Source organism: Pygoscelis adeliae, unplaced genomic scaffold (genome assembly GCF_000699105.1).
Source record: "Pygoscelis adeliae isolate BGI_AS28 unplaced genomic scaffold, ASM69910v1 Scaffold50, whole genome shotgun sequence".
NCBI lineage: Eukaryota > Metazoa > Chordata > Aves > Sphenisciformes > Spheniscidae > Pygoscelis > Pygoscelis adeliae.
In genome coordinates, this window is record NW_008823963.1 from 421,106 (window position 1) to 443,354 (window position 22,249).

The 22,249-nt window shown below is 38.0% G+C and overlaps 1 protein-coding gene across 1 annotated transcript in view; it reads right to left on the bottom strand.

Moving 5' to 3' along the window:
* Positions 1 to 22,249, bottom strand: part of TMEM131 (transmembrane protein 131) — a 78,603-nt gene that overhangs the window by 15,221 nt on the left and 41,133 nt on the right. Inside the window, 18 exon segments of the mRNA XM_009323751.1 lie at positions 1,092 to 1,687; positions 2,298 to 2,456; positions 5,994 to 6,179; positions 7,422 to 7,608; positions 8,748 to 8,890; positions 10,244 to 10,395; positions 11,353 to 11,419; positions 11,810 to 11,919; positions 12,029 to 12,167; positions 14,150 to 14,267; positions 14,370 to 14,445; positions 14,602 to 14,754; positions 19,171 to 19,257; positions 20,618 to 20,722; positions 21,202 to 21,336; positions 21,423 to 21,533; positions 21,862 to 22,032; positions 22,134 to 22,248. Of these exon segments, the coding sequence (XP_009322026.1) occupies positions 1,092 to 1,687; positions 2,298 to 2,456; positions 5,994 to 6,179; positions 7,422 to 7,608; positions 8,748 to 8,890; positions 10,244 to 10,395; positions 11,353 to 11,419; positions 11,810 to 11,919; positions 12,029 to 12,167; positions 14,150 to 14,267; positions 14,370 to 14,445; positions 14,602 to 14,754; positions 19,171 to 19,257; positions 20,618 to 20,722; positions 21,202 to 21,336; positions 21,423 to 21,533; positions 21,862 to 22,032; positions 22,134 to 22,248 (2,810 nt within the window).

The window sequence follows — 22,249 nt, forward strand, 5'->3', positions numbered from 1 at the left end:
AGCAGGATCCCAAAACCTCTCATCACTTCAGTCTCCACTTTGAAAGTCCGGATGCGTCATCACATCCACTCTGAACTAATTAAGAACTTTCTGCTCGTTACTACTTAACAGAGTGAAGCTTTCCTCTTTGGTGGCGCGTGATCATACAGACGCTTCAGGGTTTACATGCCTTCCCACCATTCATTTTCTTAACTTTACCTCTAATAAGCAACACAGTATCAGTACCGTTCCTGTACAACGGGGTTGTTAGAAAAGAGTGAAAAATCATGTAGAAACAAACACATTCAGATTAAATTTAGAACCACATAGCTCTGGGACACAAGTGAAAAGGCTAATACAAAAAGCACGATTAGAAGTTCTACTCTAACAAAGTGTTTATAAGAAGGAAAATAACTGACATACAATTTTGAAAGTCTGAATGTATCTAACGTACGAAATTCAATACATTATTTGAAGCATTAGACAATTGAGAAGATGCATAAACAAGCCAAACTCAACTCTAACCTCATGCAAAGATGAATGCAACCTATAAACACAGGTGCCACACATTAATTTGCTGACCACCTGACAGCAAGGGTTTTCTGCAACTGCAAGTCTGGGCACGAGGAATTGCATTCCCAAACACCACCACAGGGGTTTGCCCATCTCTCTCTCTCTCTTCCCCTCCTCCCTTTCTCCCCGTCTCACTTTTCATAATACACTAGGACAACTTCCTTTTCCTCTCCTCAACCCCCAGCCCCAAGCACAAACAATGGAGGTGGGAGGGATGGACGCTAACCCAAAGGCAAAGGAGCAGCAACCAAAAGCATCTTTCTTCTTCAGAGGGTCAGATGTCTAAATATTCGCACTCGCGTTCATCAAAACGTTCCAAAAATTTTGCAGGAAGAATCACAATCTAGCGTTGCACGGAGAACTTCACTGCCATAAAATGAATAAAGGAAGCGTTCAAGACACGGGCACACGCAGGGTAGGGAACAGCTGAGAAGCTATCACTTTCCACGCTATGAAAACATGACCTTTACAGCTGATTAAATCTTGTTCTGTGGCTTACGTAATGAATCATCCTGTTAAAAAAAGCAGAATTGTATTACCTTTGTTTTTTGCTAGCGGAGATGGGGGCTGCTCTGTAAACACATCTGGGGAAGGGGATTCTGGGTGGTCAAAGTCTTTTTCCATAGTTTCTATGAGCCCAGTGAGATCTGAATCCTCCGAGCTGTGCCTTCTGCTGCTGGCGCATTCGCCATGAGGCGGGCTGGGAAGCGGCAGCTGTGGCACAGCGCTTTCAGTCTGTTGCTCTTGCTGCTGGGGCCCGGGTGCTGGGGGTTGCTGGAGGGGCTGCTCTGCCGAAGCTGGTGCCTGCTGCTGCGCTGGCTGCTGGTTCTGCCTCGTCCCCTTGGCTCTTTTGCCTGCGGCATGAGTCTGAGCTGTGGCACCCGAATCCAAGGTAAAGGGGCCTGCTCTGTTCACGGACTGCACGGAAGCTGCTTGTGCTGAAGTCCTATTAGGTATGCTTGAACTGGTTTTGGATTTGATGTTTTCAACATCAGGTGCATTTCTATTGCTGTGAAGGTGTGCTGTTGCATTGCATTGTTTATGATTCCCTGCACTGGATCGTGAAGACGAACTGCCTGCTCCATAGATCCCTCTGGATGAACCGTGATTAGAATCTGATCCAAGCGCATTCAAGCTGAAAGAACAAGTGTTTAAATATACTCTACAATGTTTCCATTCTTCCACGTGAAAAAAGAATCACTATGTCCAAAAGAAAATCACTATGTCCAAAAGAAACCTTGAACTACATCTTTTTTTAACTTAAGACAACAAAAATGCCTAGAACTTGTTTGACAAGTCAGTAGCCTTTGCCGTGTTCACTTGCTCGCTGTGCACATGAAAAAAGACACAGTAAAACGACAGTCAATATGTATCTTGGAGGGAACGCTGAAAGGAGATCTTTTTTTAACTTAAGACACCAAAGGTAAGAACCTCTGGCCTGCAATTTTTCTGCAGCCTGTATCTTTCATTTTTGAGAACATTAACAGGAAACTTGACAGGATTTGGTTTTAGGTTTTTTTTTTCTTTCTTTCTTTTTTTCCCAAAATATGAATATTCCTCACAATCACAAAATCCATCATTTTAACCAAGCCATCTTTTTATAACTAACTGCGAGGACCTTTATTCATTCAAGTTCCTTTATTCATACTGTTCCAAAGAGCAGTATTACTTTCTTTGGCCTTATAACTAAGGGAAAAAAAAAAAGGGGGGAAACATCCCACAAAAAACCCCAAATGTATACTTACTTTCCATCAGATGAAATTCCAACTATTCTCCTGAGATCAAGTGGCCTTCCCATATCAAAGGGAGGGCTTGAGGCCTCAAAGGACAAGCGTCTCCTAAATGGCTCCCATATTCCTTGAGCTTCTAGATAGGCCGTTCCAATTACCAAGAGAAAGAGTACGCTGCAGAGAAGAGAGGCAGTCATCTAAGTATTTCTTAGTTTTGAGCATTTTAAGGTTAATGAATCTAATCACACAAGACAAAAAGTTTGTATCTTGTACTGAAAAGCTGAAAACTGCATCCAAACCACAACTTTGTCTGAGAGAAACATAAAATACACAAGTCTAGCATGATATACATCACTAATACTGAGAGTGGAAGCTAGATGCAAGTCTGACGTGCAGTTGCGAAGAACATTAATCCAAAGGAAAAGAAAAAAAAAAAAAGATACATAATTAAAATGGCATCCGAGTGGTCAGCAGCTCTCACAGCTCGTGGTGCAATACCATTTTAAAAGCAGAGACCCTCTGCAGAGAATTGTACTTGTGCTCAGAGACGTAAGCTTTAAGAGCGTTATTTGAAGGAGTTTTACAACTAACTGCATCTGCTGCAATACCGTGTTTAGGAGTTCTCCACTTACATAATGCACTGCAGTGAACTATATTTTTGAATGAAGCAATAAAACCACTGCAGAGACCTTCATCGCACTGCTATCGATTTCGTCTTCTAACAGGTGGGAGTTTCGGGGGGAAGAGACACAATGACGATGACTAAAGCTTGCCTTGCCTATTACCCTAGAAAGTTTATGAGAAAAGAACTTTGCATTAGCAACTTCAGTTTCTGTTCTCCCCCCTGTTCTGACTGCCAGTTTTTCTAAGCCAAATGTATGAAAACCAGTATCAATTCACACAGAAGGATGAGATACCTCTTGCTTAATTTTAGCTAAAGGAATCTAGTCTAGATATCATCTTTTAAGTTTTACCTAGCACCAAAAATACAAGCAACTCTGGGGGGCAACTCAGCTGTTGATAGCTGGTTATCAGTGCTTTTTTCCCTGCCCCAGGGATTAGAAAGGATTCTAGATGCATAACCAGATGGCAGAAGGTAGGAAAGATAATTTTCATCCAAGATGTTAACAAGCAACAGGAAAGTTGAAGAAATAGGGGAATTTTTCAGACAAGCTTACACAGACTGTTACTCAAAAGAGTGATGCTTGCCTTGGGTGCCATGCCATCAAAAATGGAATTACGTTTGGGATGTAAGGAATAAGGTATAATCTCTTTCACTTGTTAATTGTAATCCACGACGCTATTTGAAAGTTTCACGAGACTGATACCAACAAGAGCATCACATCTCTACCACCATGGTGCTACACAAACTTGGGATGGAGTGCACAGGGTTTTGGTGGGCTGGGTGGGCACTCTTCCCCCGCAACTCCACAGCACTGCCCTCATGGTATCAATGCTGGGCTCCACAGAGGTTGTGCAGGGGAGGCTGCAGCAAAAGGTCACCTTGAGGGCTTCTCCTGCTCTGCCACTCTCTGGGTAAGGACTCTACTCCCTCTGTGTAAGCCAACTTCAGTGTTTTGATAAACGAATACCAGCTTTGAAACGAAAAACAGAACAAATCTTGTTTTGTGGTCTTTTCAACTGCACTTTCTGGTTTTGGTGTGGTGGTGGTGGGAGCAGCGGTGGTTTGGGTTTTTTGCTTTTTAAAAAAATTACGATTAAAAAAAAGAAGAAAAATATAACTAGCCTGAAGTGTTCACGTCATTTAAATTACAAAACAAATTAGTATGAGGAACACCACACAGTGGGGAGTAACATGGTCTAGGCACCCAAGAATGATCTTGGTACATCCCTCTTTCCCCTCACGGTTTTATTCTGGAGCGCACATATGCCTAGTTGGTAAGTTCTTCACAAAAAGGACTGGCTCCTTTGTCGTGTTTGTACATATCCTATCAAGTTGGACTTCAAAACTTGGAGTCACAAGCATGGTAACAATCCAAACCAACACTGATTTAGGGAAGGCAACAATAAACACCACCTTATCAAGTTAAAAACATGAACTAGACAAACTCCTAGAGTTGTTAATTCCTAGAAATTAAGGATAGCTTTGCAACAATACAGAAGTATTGTTTTAGTGGCAACTAGCAAACCCCTACGTGATGGCATCCTAAAAGTTAGAGGCTGGCTGTGCACAGGATCCTTGGAATATTATGAAACGGTTACATTAGGACTCTCCTCTAGTTTGCTGCCAAGAAGGACGTTTTGTACTTGTAGGAAAAAGACATAGTGAGGGAAAGGATTAGTATTCTGTATTCTTTTGTAAAGTCTAATTAACAAATACAGTACACATAAAATTATCCACGCAAACTACACTTATGAGCTGACAAGCATGATTCACTCTGTCAATAAACTAAAGAGAAATTAAGCTTATAAATTTCTAGCAAACATACAGAGAAAACCACTTATGTACTTACTCAGCACTTTCTGAAGTAATGCAGTGTTAGTTAGGAAACAAAATTTCCTAAGTAACAGAAATTTTCCTGTTACTTAGGCAAATGCAGCTCCCTAAGTAACACTGCATTACTTAGGAAAGTGCTGAAGAGTCAAAAAAGAAAATGAAGCAGACTGTAACTTTATGTTCTCTATGTCTTTTATCAATCCCTAGAAGGAAAGACAGCCTAACCAAACTTTTGTGTAATACAGTACAGCACAATGGAAGAGCCAGTATCTTAATAATAATAAAAAAAAAGCAGGAATATTACATATCTGCGATAATGCTTTGGATTTGCAGCATACGGCAAGACTACTTTTTCCATCACAGGCATCTACAGCAGCAATCCATCTCACACTAAGATACAAGCTTAACACTAACGAAAACGGAAAACAGCATTTGTTGCTACTGATAAGTAACAACTTGTCCTGATAAGTTTCTATGCTAGGGTTTTCTCCGGATACAGGCAGTGGGGGAAAGCATCTCACATCCAAGAGGTGAGCAGGGACACGTTGTTTATAACCTCAGATTTCAAATAAATAAAGATAGGTAGAGGTCAGACTACGAAAACGCAGTGGAATTTTCAACTAGTATTTCAACCAGTCACAGCTAACATACGCCTGTTTGCTGAGGAAAAAAGTGCATTAGTATGCTACTACGTAACCTCCGAGTGTGCGGTGCTGCAAACAATGCCCTTCAGGTTCTCAGAAATCCCATTATTAGTATCACCAGTTGTCTGTCACATACAAGTGGCAGCGAAGTTAAATTCACCCAAAGCATCTGCTAAGCTCATTACAGTCACCGCCTCATATCTCGCTGAAGCACAATACTCCAGAAGGGTGCTTAAATTTCTATGGGAATTCACGGTTAGCAGTGCTTTAATACCTAATTTGATTCAAGTTTGGCTTAATTATTTATCAAAAAACTACACATTACCAGGGTTAACAAGAGTATGTCTCTCACTTAAGGAAATAGGCCCAAGCAAGAAATACATTATTTTGTCCTCCGTTTGAGCAGAAAGTCAGTACTCCTCAGCCTTAAACTGTTCACACTCAATCCACAGGAGCATTTATTAATTTGTTCTCCTTTTTCACCTCCCCCTATTTTATTTTACACCAATTATAGCATGTACTGAATACGTATAAGCTTCTCTGTAACCTGTATTCAAGCAGTGGTAGTTCATGCACATATACTGGTAAGAACAAACACATACACCCTACCTCATTATTCCTGAGATGATTATGTACAGTGCCAATTCCCAGTTGGGCCTGGGTAGCGCTTCTGCACACGTTGCTAGCATGTGATATGGAAGGGATGCGTTCAAGATAAATATGAATTCAGAGCCTCCCGCAGTGATGAATTTTAATTCACGTATGACTCTGGAAGCAGTGAAATCAGGTGTAAACCTGAAAACAAAGTAAAGCATGTTAGAACTTTTCATATGAACGGCATGAAAGTTTCAGGTAATTTGTATTACTCATAAATTAAAAACAAACAAACAAACAAACAAACCACAAGCTCCACCAATTACTGCCATGACTGGCATCCTAATCAAACGTTTATAACAAATAGCCCTAGTAGTAAGGGACATGGTTTAGTGGGCATGGTGGTGTTGGGTTGACGGTTGGACTCGAAGATCTTAGAGGTCTTTTCCAACCTTAATGATTCTATGATTCTAGTATGACTAATAATCATCCACGCAACTAGCCTAAAAATACTTACGAGTATCTTTCAAATACCGCAAGACGTGTTTGACTAAGTTCATAAACACCTGTGCTTAACACATCCGATACATCATATGAAGATATAATAACTGAAATTAAGTTTTGACCAAATCTGTTAAAAGAAAGCTATGAACGCAGTAAAAAATTAACAGCAGCTGTAAGCAAGCAATGGAACCGACCATTATGTGAGCTATAAAGTTTTTAAACACTTCACCTTTAAGTCACAAAGGCATGCCTTTTCAAAAACACCACCACTATGTTCCCGTCTCATCACAGACTAAGATTGTTACAGATATACTAGTGAAGTTTCACTGCCTGCAGTATCTCCTATGTCCTCTTGCAGAACAGAAGCCTCTTCCAAACTTTTTAGATACCGTATTCTGAACAGTTAAATTTAAATCCAAGCAGTGTTAAAGAGATCAGGTTTTGGTGCAGATCATCTTTTACAATAAAAACTGACAGAATGAAACAGTCGTCACTGAGGCAACAGACAAAATATTCAAGACTAAAATGCTGTGCATTATGATAATAATCCTTAGACTAAAGGCTCTTTTCTACATACTGCAATGCACCAAAAACATATGTAAATCTAGATCTCGTGCATTCACAACCCAAATGAGGGAAATGTATAAAAACCCATATAGTAACACTATTCCAACTCAGGAAGTTATACTTACTAGATAGTAATAAAAGTAATACTATGGTCAGTCATGAAAACCTGAAGTTATTTAAAAAATCAAATTGTGTTTGCAGGAAGAGAGAAAAATTTCATGTTTTATGTTGTGTTAAAAAAAACCAAACACACACTCAAAGCTTAAGTAAAAAACCTCAGAGTTTAACCAACAGAGTTTTCCTCCAAAACAGAATTAGGTATACAGAATTCCTAATGTAAGACTCCATTTAGATGTAAGAAAAAACACTTACAATATGACAATGTCTTTAGAGGCATTGGCACTTAGTGCAAACTCATGACAGTTAACTACTTTAAATCCATATCCTTCACATGTATAGCCACTGATTTCCATAGTTTTCACATTAATCTGCAGCTGCCCTGTATTTTCCACTTTAAATGTTCTTCTCAGTGTGAAATTCGGTTCTTTGTATTTCATTTCTAGAAACAAACAGCAGAAAGTGGTTGGTGTTATGCTAAACAGATATCCCTCACTATATTCATATTCTACAGCAGAAGAGAGTTCTGTCAGTATTCTAGCAGGAAAGGATAGCGAGGCCCATGGAAATCTTTACGTAACCTGCAGAAACAGATCTCTGAAGCCAGATTCTCATCACTGTCGAGGTAGGGCACTTGTACAACTCCAGGGCACTCTAACTCATCAGGGAAAAACCACAAACCCCCAGGCCTGTGATAGCAGTGCTGCCTCACAAAAAATCATCTAAGCTGTAAAGTTCTTTGATGTACTGCTTAGTGTTGTGGTATTCTGTGAAAAGTCCCAGCAGGAGGAGAATTAAAGCTTATTTTTTTGTGTCTTAAAAATAAAATCCGTGGCTGAGCTACACATACCTTATTAGCAAAAAAATCCCTAAACCACAACATGTAAGAGGTAATGACTAAGCTTTACTTCAAGTTTTCTTACTCATCCCTCAAAAAAAGCAGAATAATCTCAGATAATAATTAACATGGCACTTTACAAATATGTCTGGAAATCTGCAAAGTAACAAAGCAGATTTTAATACCAGATACAACTAAACCTCTTTTACCAGTTCCTTTGGTAATACAGGTACTCTTAACTCTCCTCTCAGAAGCAAGCCTGGGGCCACAGAGCAGAAAACTTCTGACCCCAGAGTAGAATCTGGCTGGGATTTAATTTTCATCAAGGAACCTACCCTACCTTTTTCCCTGTTGGCTACGTCCATACAGATTCTGAAGATATGAGGGGAAAAAGACCCCAGAAAAACCCAACCCATACAGAAAGTTGCATCTGTGATCCAATTTGACTTAAATATAGGAATTAGAGATTATCCTAGTAAATATACTAGGATCTTCACCTCCTCTATCTGAATTTTAGTGGATGAAGGGCTTTTGTTTTATCTTTCCTAATTTTCACATTAAAATGAAAAAAGGTAAAATATTTCATTTTCTGCCTAAATGAAGAAGCAATTTTAATGTATTTAAAGGAATTAAATTTCTGGGGCACTAGAACAAGGGGAAAAAAATATTTCCACACATTTCTAGTTGTACATGTAAAATGTAATTTCTTTTCTGTTCAGCACAGTAGCTGAAGTAGTACTCACTTTCTGAACAGTCTTTTAATAATGCTTCTGTGATTTTAAAGCGTAAAGAACTTCCTGCACCAGGAGGTTTGCCTGCAACCTTCAAGCTCTCAGTCGTTCCTTGTCCTTGTACCATTATGGCATCTATTACAGTCAAATTATTTCTGTGTACAAAGAAAAAGGGGAAACATTCATAAAAGGATTATGCAGTCTATTGCTCCTGCAAGCTTCTCAACATGAAGTTATATCCCAAATCTGGAGGACAGAAATAGAAGCAGTTCCACAGATAATTCCCCACAATATGGAATTAAATAGTGGGGGTCTCAAACATGGTGTTTGCAAGGAAAAAACCTAAGAAATCACAACATAGCGTACAAATAAAAAACCCAATGAAGTACTAAAGTTTATATTTCGTCATCATATTAATGTATCACACCTGATACAAAAGTGAAACAGTTATTCAAACAGAGCTCTTGACTAGGAAGATTGAACTTGCATTGCAGCTTGATCTTGCAAATGGCATCTAGAGTCCCTGCTTTCAAGATAGCGTAGTATGTATTTAAGAGTTCAAGTCTCCAAGTATTGGTGGATGAAAAACTGGAGATGAGCCGGCAACGCATGCCTGCAGCCCAGAAGGCCAACCGTACCCTGGGCTGCATCCAAAGCAGCGTGGCCAGCAGGTCGAGGGAGGCGATTCTGCCCCTCTACTCTGCTCTGGTGAGACCCCACCTGGAGTACTGCGTCCAGCTCTGGGGTCCACAGCACAGGAAAGACACGAACCTGTTGAGGCAGGTCCAGAGGAGGGCCACAAAAATGATCAGAGAGATGGAACACCTCTCTTGCGAGGACAGGCTGAGAGAGTTGGGGTTGTTCAGCCTCGAGAAGAGAAGGCTTCGGGGAGACCTTACTTAAGAAGCCTTTCAGTACTTAAAGAGGGGGCTTATAAGAAAGATGGGGAGGGACTTTTTAGCAGGGCCTCTTGAGATAGGACAAGGGGTAATGGTTTTAAACTGAAGGAGGGTAGATTCAGACTAGATATAAGGAAGAAATTTTTCACAATGAGGGTGGTGGAACACTGGCACAGGTTGCCCAGAGAGGTGGTGGATGCCCCATCCCTGGAAACATTCAAGGCCAGGCTGGATGAGGCTTTGAGCAACCTGATCTAGTTGAAGATGTCCCTGCTCATTGCAGGGGGGTTGGACTAGATGACCTTTAAAGGTCCCTTCCAACCCAAACTATTCTGTGATTCTATGATAAGTATAACAGTGTATTTATATTAGAAAGTATGTACTGAATACTACTACTACTTAACTACTGTAGTAACTACTGTAGTTTAACTACTGTAAAACATATCACAATTACATTTAAATTAAATCTTTCTCCAGACACATATGATTCTACAATCATTCTTGTAAAAGCGATAGTTTCTTATTGACAGCTGATCACAAGTATGATCTTATATATAAATAAAAAACATCAGAAAGAACTCACACTCATTTCGGAAATATCTATCATACCTGATGACAATTAATGATGAAACAGTTTTATTAAGAACTGGAGTGAACTTTACTTTGACAGACTTTCTCTCACCAGGTTTTAATATTAGGCTTAGAACCGAATGACGAGCCAGGCCCTTCGTAAGTCCTACAGTGCTCTGTAGAGGCTGGACCTTAAGAGAGTGGGGAAAACAAAGTAACACTTTTAAAAACGGGAAATTTTTACAGATATTTGATAGAAATGATATTATTTTAGCTAGAAAATTGTTCTTGTCATAAAGAAGTGTACTACCCAATGACATATACTGTCTTTTTTTAACCAGAAAGTCTGATAGCACAAGAAATTCCCTACTTAGTAAACCATCTGTGTTTATTAAGAAGCAGAAGAACATAGCAAGACAGAACTGAGCTAAACTACACCCATGTGGATTCAAGCTCCAGTAGAAGAAAGAGTTCAGAAGTTCTTAAATGTATATTTTAAACACTAAATTAACATTAAGCCATTATGTAACATTTTCTATCCTCAAAATTTTCCATTGTTAAAACATTTTTAGAATATATAAAGGAGAAAAAGCAAACTTAAAATAGAAGAACTTGAAAAAAGTGTGTTTTGCTATGTTTGCCTTTAGATACTGTGCAAGCATCGAATTGCTAATCTAAAACAAACTGCAAATGGAGGGGAAAAGGCATATATATTGGACAAGAAAAGAAGGCGTTCAGGATGTGGCACACTCTATATGAAAAAGCACACACTTAAAGTTGTCCACAAAACTCAAATCATTTAAAATAAAGAACAAAGCAATGGAAAACTCAATACTTTACTAATTTTAGAACTAGCAACCACCACACTGAAGAAAATAATCCTGTATCAGTAAGAGAATGAATAAATGCAGTTTTCCTGTAACTTCCACAATCCTATTATAACGTAAGCATTCAGAAAAAGCGACATTTTAACTGTCACAGTTGAAGAAATACTACTTTTCCAAATTCCCTGAAAACATCCAACAGAAGCATCACATTTTTCACACACAGCAATACCTAAACTGGAAGACATGTATGACTGAACTCTTATTAAAACATTAAAATATCTAAATTTAAAAAAAAATCAAAGAACATATTGAAATACTTACGCAGTTTCTGAAGACTTGGAACTCTAGAGTCCTCAGATTGAAATTAGTTGGCTTACTCAAATTAAACCTGAAACAGACATGCAATTTTTTTTCTCCCCCCAGATCAGGGAAGATAATGACATACTTTCACTTATGGATTTTAGCACAAATCAAGAACTTATGATAGGACTCAAACAATATGCAGCTGAAAGGATCATTTGATTTTTCTTATTCCCCCCCCCCCATACATCAAGTTAAGGATGAAATGTAAACATCATTTTAGCTTAGCAAAAAAATACAAATGTGCATTCAGTGGCAATCAGCCTAGATTCAGTTCTCAACTGACCTAATGATTCAAATTATAGAAGTGGCCAACACTGTAATTATCAACACAGCTGCCAAATACTGCATGCATTTTTTGTAAAATGTGTTTTGCTGTAGAGTGAGAATGCCCTAAGTACTCTAAAACAATACTTACCGTTCTAACATTTTATCAGCAAAGGTGGATGGGTTAGAATACAGAGCTACAGGAAGGAACTGAATATACACAGGAACATCAGCTGGATTTTCTAGAAAAATTTCTTCTTCCTGTTCAGAAACACATTTTTTTTTAAAGTTTACATTAGGATTAATGTAATTAGAAATACCTATTAAAATGCAGTCCCTACAAAATGATACTATCAACAAAATAACTTACTGATGAACTGTTTGTATTGGTAAGAGGGAAGCTCAGATGGTGTGGTGAACCAAGTATGGAGGGCCAGGCCATTTCTGCCGTAATTTTCAACTGGACATCCTTCTGAAGATCTGTGTCTACTTCAAATACAGCATTCAGTCTGGAGAAACAGTTATGAAACTTACTTTACAGGAGTAAAACAGGAAAAGCCTGGAAAAAGCAGAGGGCTTAAAAGCACCCTGAAAACAACATTAGTTTGAGAAATAGCACAGTACATTATATTTATATGCAATTAAAAAATCCCATTGAGCTCTGCCCATACATACTGCTATTAAAAAGCACAACAGGAACCACCAAAACATGCTACAGGAGACCAACCCAAAGATTCTAAAGATGTTCTCTATTCAGTATAGTTGTCAACATGCATCCACTTTGTGTTCTGTTATGGTCTATTTATGGATAAAGGTGAGCAGAAAAATGTGGTAGGACTTATGCACTGCATCACAAATCTTTTGGTATTCGCATTTCTCTTAAATTGCTGCTCTCTGGACAGTGAGACACAAATTTTATCTTTCATTAGGAAGTGCCTAGCTCTTACTGTCGCAGAAACAAATTCTGAGAATAAAACTGAGATTCAGATCAGTGAGAAAAATAACCCAAAATATATTTGACGTTTTGCAAAGGTATAAACAGTAGAAAGGAAAAATATCAGTCCTGCTACAGTCTGTTTCCAATACAACATCCAGACATCCACTACCCAGAAAACATATTGTGCCGGCACATGTGTAATGTTCAGTAAATCTGTACATGTACTCTAGGTGCAATGGATACACGGAGTATGTGCCTATACTCCTGTCTAACAAATCTAAAGCAAACCTGAACTAGTCACACTTGGTGCCAGCTACTATTTCCATCAGTGAATGAAGTTCTTTGCTATTAACCAACCTCTGCAACAGACTTGATTCCTGTTCTCCTACAAGCTCTCCACCATGAGCTGAGACAAGACTAACCGTATTGAGTTCTCCAGTCAGCAAAACAGATGAGACGCTAGGCTTCAAACCTAGAGAAGTATTTTGGAGAGACTCCAAATGCCCAAGTCAGAACCCCTCTGTATTCAGAAGCAGCAGCTTCTCCTTCGCTAAATGCTACCTTGGATAGCTGGTTAATTTTAACTCTCTTTAAAAGCATTACGTATTCTAGATTATATATTATATTAAATAATATTAAAGCATTGAATATTCTAGCTAGAACTGCTACTTATTCAGAAGTAGTTTTTAACAGAATTTTCCTTTACTGTCCTCTTACTGTAGGTGATAGGACATTCTTGAAAGTTACCCATGTGGTTAAATAGAGAATTCTGTTTAGATCAAATTTTTTCAGGAGTTATTAATATATCAGCATTATAACAAGAAAGTGATAAAGGAGGTATGCTTTTGTTACTCTATTTAGCTACACAGAGTCATTTTGTTTCTCCACAAATATGCATACCTTTTTTGAAATGGCAGTCTGGATGCTATCATCACAAAAGACACATGCACTTGCTGTTAATGCTAACTTACGTCTCTTGGAGATTACATCACTTTATGTATGAGAAGGCAGATGTTTAAAAGGTATATAGCAGCCTACAGAGTTTGAGTTTTTCTAAATGTTAAATAGCAATTGTTAATCACCTTCTATTTAGCAAGTCTCAAGGAAAAAATACCAGACAATTTGATAATTCACTGAAATGCAATCATCTCAGAATAGTAGCAATAGAAAAACCTCATGAAATCTTAGAGGGATATTGAGGTTACGACTTTAAAACAGATTAAGCAGGGATACCGCACAAACAGTATCATCTGTTTTTGGAAATTTTTGCAGAGTAGAGACTGCCTTGCTGTCACCATCTTTTGAAGAACCGCAGCATACTCCAGTGAATAGTAACTTCCAGTGTTTTCTTTGACTTGAGGAAATTATTACTGTTTTTTAACTTTTAAAATGTGCTCTTTAAAGGTTTTGCTGAGAAGGCCAAGTAACTCCTTCTTGGCCCACTCTCAAAAGGCACTGCAATACTAAGAAACCTTGTATTTCATAAGAGCACACATAACACAGAATTAACTAGTGATTTAAGGCCTGAAAAAGTAGCAGGGATAAAATACTTACCTATGGCTTGAGTTCTCTTTTATTTCTGTCCATTCTTTGAATAAGTTCTCATGCAAATCCCAGTCAGAATCCCATGCATCTTCTTGCATTGCTATGCTGTGCTGAACTTTAGATTCCGCTTTAAGAAATAATGTGTTTTTTAAACTCTTCATGTAAAAGCATTGCTTAAGGAGAAAACTTTATCATGAAAATCTTAAAAAAAAAGTTGAACATTACTTACATTTAGATAGAAAAGGCAATCCTACATAACAATGATCTCCACACTGTAAACCAGGATCAAAATAAATATTTGCAATCTGCAAAACAGATAAGAGCAGATCAATTAAGAAACAGCACAGTAAATCTAATGACCAAAGAAAAAAGAAAGAAGATTTCTGATGACCACAGAAACTTAACATATGCTATATATAAGAGAGAACTTGTAAACATGTAGAAATGAGGCATAAACAAACCTTTGATTTTTTTCCTGGCTCTAAATCTTCCTTATTACTTCTTAGCCTCTTATAATAGAACCTTACATCTTCTGACAGGGAGCGTATGTGTTGTATTTTCACTTTCTGAGAAAAGGAGTTCATGATGTTCAGGCTCTGGTGAACTACTTTTCCCTAAAGAAAAGAAAGGATGAAAAAAGTCTGCACAATATGCATTTTCCCTAGCATATGTATTTATTTATGCAGGCTGGCAAAGACCACAGCAGAGCTGAAATGTGTCATGGAGATTTTTAGCTATGCTATTTTAAAAAAACGCCACTTGTAACACTTCAAGGTAAGTTTCTGTGAAGTTCTATTCTTTCCTCCATCTGCTTCCAAACACAGTTCATCCCTCTTTCAAAATTAAGTGCGCCTTAAGTGTCTTGAAGAGCTAGTACAACAGTTCTGCTTAATCATTTAAATCATGTTAAAAAAGTACCAGAGGAGGAAAGGCAAGAGAAAACTTCTGTTCTCTGAGCCTCTTACTACAAAAGGGAAATGAGCTTCTTGTAAGAGATCTAGTACATAGTTGCTGGTAATTAGAAATAACCTGAAAGGAACAGTAGAGTGAAGCTGCAGATTACAAACACTACAGAGGGCGTTTAAAAACATAGGTACAACCCTCCTTCCCACTCCCAATGAAATTAAGACACCAGGCACTAAAACAACAAAATCTAAAAAGAAGAGTGCAAAAAACCGCCTCCTCTTCCGAGCCAAACATTGTTTTACCTTTTAAGCATAGAACATGTAGTTTAATTGTTTGTCATGATCAGAATCACTACAATACTCAAGCTCTCCCTCTGCCTTCACTTGTAAATCAATGATTCTGTGGCCATGTTTTTCACCTTATCTCAAAACCCAACCCTGACAAGTATAGAGTAAATGATAAATAAAAAACAAAACAAACAAAAAAGCGCCACTCAAGATCAGTGACAAGATTTCAGATTTATATAAAATAAATGAATACAAGCAAATTTAAATACCCAAGACTACCTTCTAATGAACATGACTGGAGTTTTTCATGTTCCCCTTAAATCAGTACTTTCAGCTTTTTAACAATTTCTCTAAGGTAAGGACTGAAGTGGAGAGATGGGAGAGATGCACTTTTGCAGGCCCAAAATTTGACCATGGCCTCAGGAAATAGTCACATACTGTAACAGCCTCAATAGTAGCAACTGCAGAGGGAAAGAAACTACAAGAATAAACCTCTAAACAGTACAGTCCTGTTAAACTGAATAGGAGGTATCTCTGAGCTTCATCTATGGAATCCTATAAGTAACAAACTGCCATCAAATGGGCAAGATAAAAGGTTTGTTAAACTATAGAACAAATGAACAGTATGATATTAAGACCCTTACGCAGCACTTAAGATGTGGAAACAACAGATAAGGGAAGACAACTTTACCCATCAGTAACAAGAAAAACAGAACAATGCTATTTAGCATACAGGTCCTCAAAGATGAGCTTTGATCAAGGAAGAGTTGAGAGGTGGCACTGTGAATGCCATTATGAAGCAGAAGTCAACACAGCTTCATAAGATCTGTTTAAATCAAGACACTGATCATTACAAGGCCCGTATACGCTGTTAGTGTATTGTTGACAAACTTCGACAGAATACCAGAAATCAGACTGAGGTGCAAATACACTAAAATTATAAACAGACAGACAGCACTGGGAACTGGGCAGCTGCAGGAGAAATACACCCTAGGTATGAACTGAAAAGAAAGTGTTACTAAAATTGTAGCGCCTAGTTATTCCTGGATGTTATAGCTGTCAAATTTCTCTACCAAACACTGAAATAAGAAGAACGGATGCTATTTTAGGCTTATTTTCATAAGTAATGGAGGCATTACAGAAAAACTAGATGCAAGAGTATTATGAATTCAGTGATCACAAGTTTAGTTTGAAATGAATCCAAGAAAAAGGAAGAGTAAGTCTGCTGTCAATGTTCTCAAATATCAAAAGAGCTAAGTGATCAACTGTCATGGTTTAACCCCAGCCAGCGACTGAGCACCAGACAGCCACTCGCTCCCTCCCCCTCCATGGGATGGGGGAGAGAATCAGAAGGGTAAAAGTGAGAAAACTTGTGGGTTAAGATAAGAACAGTTTAATAATTGAAATAAAATAGAATAGTAATAATAATAATAGAACATACAAAGCAAGTGATGCACAATGCAATAGCTCACCACCTGCCGACCGATGCCCAGCCAGTCCCCGAGCAGCGGCCCCCCCGGCCAGCTTTCCCCAGTTTATGTACTGAGCATGACGTCACATGGTATGGAATGTCCCTCTGGCCAGTTTGGGTCAGCTGTCCTGGCTGTGCCCCCTCCCAGCTTCTTGTGCACCTCCAGCCTTCTCAGTCGGTAGAGCACGGGAAGCTGAAAAGTCCTTGACTAGTGTAAGCACTGCTTAGCAACAACTAAAACAGCGGTGTGTTATCAACATTATTCTCATGCTAAATCCAAAACACAGCACCGTACCAGCTACTAGGAAGAAAATTAACTCTGTCCCAGCCGAAACCAGGACATCAACTATCAGAAGAAGTAAGTGAAGCTGACTGCTCTGAAAAGCTTCGGGCTTGAACACACAAAACAGTCTAGAATCTTGTCAAAGGTGATAATTATATCTGAATCTATACTCCCAAACAAAATGCTGGAGCCCAAATGCCCCCTGAATGAATAATTATGTGAAAACATTACTAGAAAAGAACATGAAGCCAATAAAAATCACAGCAGTCTGGGGATGAGAAAGAATGATGACAGCAGGAAGCTACGCCTTAGAGGCTGAGAAACACAGGTGCTACAAGAAGTAGTACATGCCAAAACAAAAGCAAACAACAACAACAACAACAAAAAATCAAGCTGACCAAGACCTTGGGCGTATACTAAGATATATCGAGAAGCTCTTTAGCCATTCCCGTTAGAACAAAATAAAGGGAGATTAAAAAAAATTACTTCTTTATGACCCAAAATGGAACAAAATATTTTAATGTGGCATTCAAGAGGGACAATGATCTTGCCAGGAATTAGGATATATAAATTAGGATGCAGAATATAGAAATTGCTTTATCTTTGGTGAAAGAAAGGGAAATGGACCTTTAAGTTATTTCAGTTTATCAAAGGCTGTGGAGCAGTTCATAGATGAAGTTACAGATACAGTAGTCAGTGTAATAAATATCCATATAACGGTGAGGCCACATAGTCAAATAGGAAACGTAGATTGTAAAGATAAAAAATAACAAGTGATCTTTGCAACTGTAGGCATGGCTGTTTGACCTCAAGAGTAGCAAAAGACTTCAGAACAATTTGTGAGGTAGATCAGAAGGGAGATGGAATGGATAATGGGGCAAATGTAGCAATGATTTACCGAAGTCCTGCCGACTGACCTATCTTCCTCCAATGAGACCTATTGCATTACTTTTTCCAAAAAATTGTCATTTATCTACTAGACATGAGGTAAAGCATTTGATAAAGTGCCAGTGAAAAATTACTATTTGAGAGTACACAAATTGTAAGATAAGCAGGAGATACGAAGGAGCTATTGGAAGAGGAGGTGAGAACAGGCGGTGCTCTACAACAGATTGAGACTATGCAGGAAACAAAAGAAAAAACAAGGAAACAAAAAACATTTCCACCAACATGCATAGAGTTAGTTTTATCCTTTCAGAAAGCTGCCATCTCTCTCTCCTTTTACTACATTTTTTCCCCAGTTTTCAATCTCTCTCCCTGTGATTTTCCATCATATTACATTCCCCATTCATCAGAAAGTCACATAAAGTTCAGACTTCAATGAAATACCGATTGCAAAGTGAATATGCCTTGACTGCCCATGCTTCTATGGTTATGTTGAACGCCATGTGAGAAGAAAGTATTATCTGGTTAATAGCTTGCTGCTTGAGTCTGTAGCCCTAAGCAAAGAAGCTGCTTTTAGCCCTCACTGAATAAACACTACTGCAGGAGCAGGGATGAAAACAGCCTTTACATACTTTTGCAGGGAGCTGTAGACCTATACAGCTTTCTTGCTTTCCTGTTCATGTACTCCACCATGTACCCTCGAGAAGATCTGCTTTCAGTGTGGAGACAATACAATAATGCTTCCACAGAGATCAAGGACTTCTTACACTAAGCTGTCAGTTTACTAGCTGACTTTGTTATTGTCTTTGGTATCACACATCAGGAATTTGAAAAATGCACTTGTGCAACTTCATCTCTCTCTTACTCTTGGTGCTAATGCACATGAATTGGTAATAACCAAGTGACCACAGCTACGTTAGAATGAAGCTGCGAAGAATCAGGTTTGGGATCATATCAGTATTCCAAGATCCCATTCAAGTGGGCAGTAGAGGAGATGTAGGGATAACTCATGCTTGGGACATGTGGGGAGAAAAAAAAACCCCAAAAATAGCAACAAACTGAATCATAACAGCTCAATAGCACAATCTCTCCAGCAACTTGACATGCAACAATTCAAGACAGCGGTTTCTTTTGAAAAGAACAGATAAATAAAAAACGCAGCAAGAAAACACTTACTACTATGAGTCAATTCTCTTACCGGAAAAGAAGGTGGAAGAAAAACATGGTTTGGGGAGCAGGTCAGCGAGCCTACAGCAATCACTGCCTTCACTGGTATAGTTAAAATCTGCGGGGGGGGGGGCAGGGGGGGGAAAAGTAAAGAAAAAAATACTTAAATTTCAGCCTTTAAATGTCTCTTCCACTTTTAAATTGCACAGAATAACAAAACACTGAAATTCTACGATTAATGTAGTTTAGGTTTATATACACGTATAAAACATGGAGACATGAATTAAGATTAAGACTGCAACACATCATCATATTCCGAACAGTCACTCCATATTGTCAGGAAGCACACCTTTGCTCAGTCATACTTAGCACCATTCTACATGAAACACAAAAGCACAGTTAAAATACAAGCTCTCCAGTGGGGCATTATATAGGTCTCACTTGAATGGGGCTTGCTTTGTTGGAAAACAGGAGGATAACATCTTTAAAGTAAATGAGTATGAGGGAAGAGGATATACCAAACTTCTCAAAAAACATCAGAAGTCATGGTAAGACCTCGAGATAGACGTAGACTTATAAAAAGGAGTGTGGAAGGGATGGCAATGAGATCCTTTCTGTGTATTATTAAAGCCACCAATACAAGTAGAATAACTTGTAAGAACAAGCAAGAAAATACGCTTCAGATTCTGTAACTGAAGGGTTACATACGTGTATGGACATATTAAAAAAAGCTTAAAATCTCAGATAACTGGCAGAAATTAGGAATTTCCCATTTTCTGTAGCTTCATCAGAACGACACAATAAGCTATATAATTTCCTGACTTCATAAGCACAGCGTGTCACTTCTTTTTTTTTAAATATATCACCTGAAGATATTAAATACAGATTCCATTATTATACAGAATCTCTCTCTTCTGCAAAATAATTTATTAACAGGAAAGGCGTATGAAGTTGAGAATTAACTGGTTGTTCTTCTCTCCCTTACTAATCTTAGTGTAAGAACTCTAAGATTAGTAAATCAAGTATCAGCAAACTGCAATTTCTTCAAAACAACTTTCACATTGGATTTTGACAAAAACCCTCTGAAATTATAGCTCAATTTCAGTAACTGATAACGTACCAAAAAGCACATTGTCAGCATGTGTTATGCCAAAAGATCCATGCATCGATGCTTTGAGGATGCATCAAGTCATTGAAGAACCCATACCTCAAAGCATTAGGTCAAATTTAAATGGATATTTCTGAAAGCCAGATGAAAATCATAATGAAGTCATTCTTCATTCCTTCAGAGAAGACAGCATAAGTAGCATTACTTGATGCAGGGTTAACCTGCAGAGATAACTTGACCTCAGAGGTCCCTTCCAACCTCAACTTCTCCCCGATACTGCAATATGTCCATTAATACAACTCTTAAAACTTCACGCTTAAAAATTGAACATATCATTTGGGCAACACCCATGAATATACAATAAATATACCTCATAATCTGTCGTGATTTGTACAGCTCCATCATGAATTCCTTCAAGTTCTTTTGCTATTAGTTTTACTCTAAACACAGCATAATAACCTGATGCTAGTATCACCTGCAAATGATAGGAGAAAAAGTATCTGTTATATTCCATTAAATGGAAAGAAATTTCACTAAAAAACATACCCAACATCCTCTTATTTCTTTAAACTGAATCAAAATCCATTTGAAACAACTGTCAGTGGTAAAAAGAAAAATTTGAACACATAAGTTACTAACACAAAAATTATCTATTCCTTGAGGTGCTAAATTCCACTTTTCCCAGATAAATGATGAGCATCATCTGAAGGCATGGAAGTTACTGTTCCTGACATTTCCCCTTTCAAAATCTAACCAGTCTGAGCATAATACTGCTGCTTAAAATAAATTAAAAAAATTCTACATGCTTTATCATACTCAAATTCAGACAAAAATTAAGAATTCTTATCCTCCCTCCCCCCTGCTAAAATGAAACTGCAAGAAGTTGCACAGATTTGTCTCTTCCCCCCCCCTCCTAAATCTAGCTTCAAGCAATGGATTCAAAGGATTACTTACTGAAGACTGATCGGATGCACTAGCATTTTGTAGTTCATGGTGGTTTGCAATTATCGTTGTTCTGTTTCCCTTTTCGGTTGTTAGAAGTTCTATGGCCAAACCATCCCCTATAATATGCCAACTTTTTATGGCCAGCTTAAAAAGAACAAAAGGTACTGTTTTCAGTAACAACACTGATGTAAATTTTTTAAAAGGCAAACTAAAAATAAATCCATCCTTACCTCTATCGGATTGCTGTTGATGACTGCAAATAAAATGCTGGTAGCTTCTGTTGCACTCAATATGCCAAAATCTATAAATCGTTCTTCAGTTTTGGGAGGCAGTACAAAGTACTAGAAAGATTGATAAAGGTATTTTAGCATAAGTTAAATACAAAATGTGCTCAAACTCTAAGCTCATTAACAAATGCATTAATAAGTCTAATACAGCAGTATCGTGACAATCTCAAAATTCTATACATTTTCTATGTAAAACTAAAGGGAACAAAAAAAGAATTTTTCAGCAGTAACCAAAGCTGTTTAAGGAAAGAACTGGTAAAATCATTTTGAAATTAAAAAAGCCATCCTCCCATAGGAGTAGAATAAAGAATTAAAAACAGTCCTATGAAGTCTGCCTCTAATTCGACTAAAGTAGTTAAAAAAAAAAAAGGAAGATACTTACATCTAAAAATCCTGTGTATGCTCGGACAGGTAGGTGAAATTTAGAAGCATTGGTGATAAGTAAAATATTATTATCTATATGAACAGATGATGTGGAAGGCATAAAATGAAGTGTAAAAATATATCTGGATTCATTAGGCGGAATTAAGACTGGTTTACTGAAGTTCTGGACCTAGATCAGTGAACAATGAAGATCAATGTTACAATTTAACAAAGTGCAGCACATTTAAACATTTACTATTAGGCAAAAACGTTCGCTGAAATAGGGCTTACTTTAAACATTGGTTTTGCTTCTTCTGGTAACACAACATCATGTATAAGGACCGCAAAACTGAATGTGTTTGTTAGATAGATCAGTCTTTCCACGGAATCAGCAGCACTGTCACGGA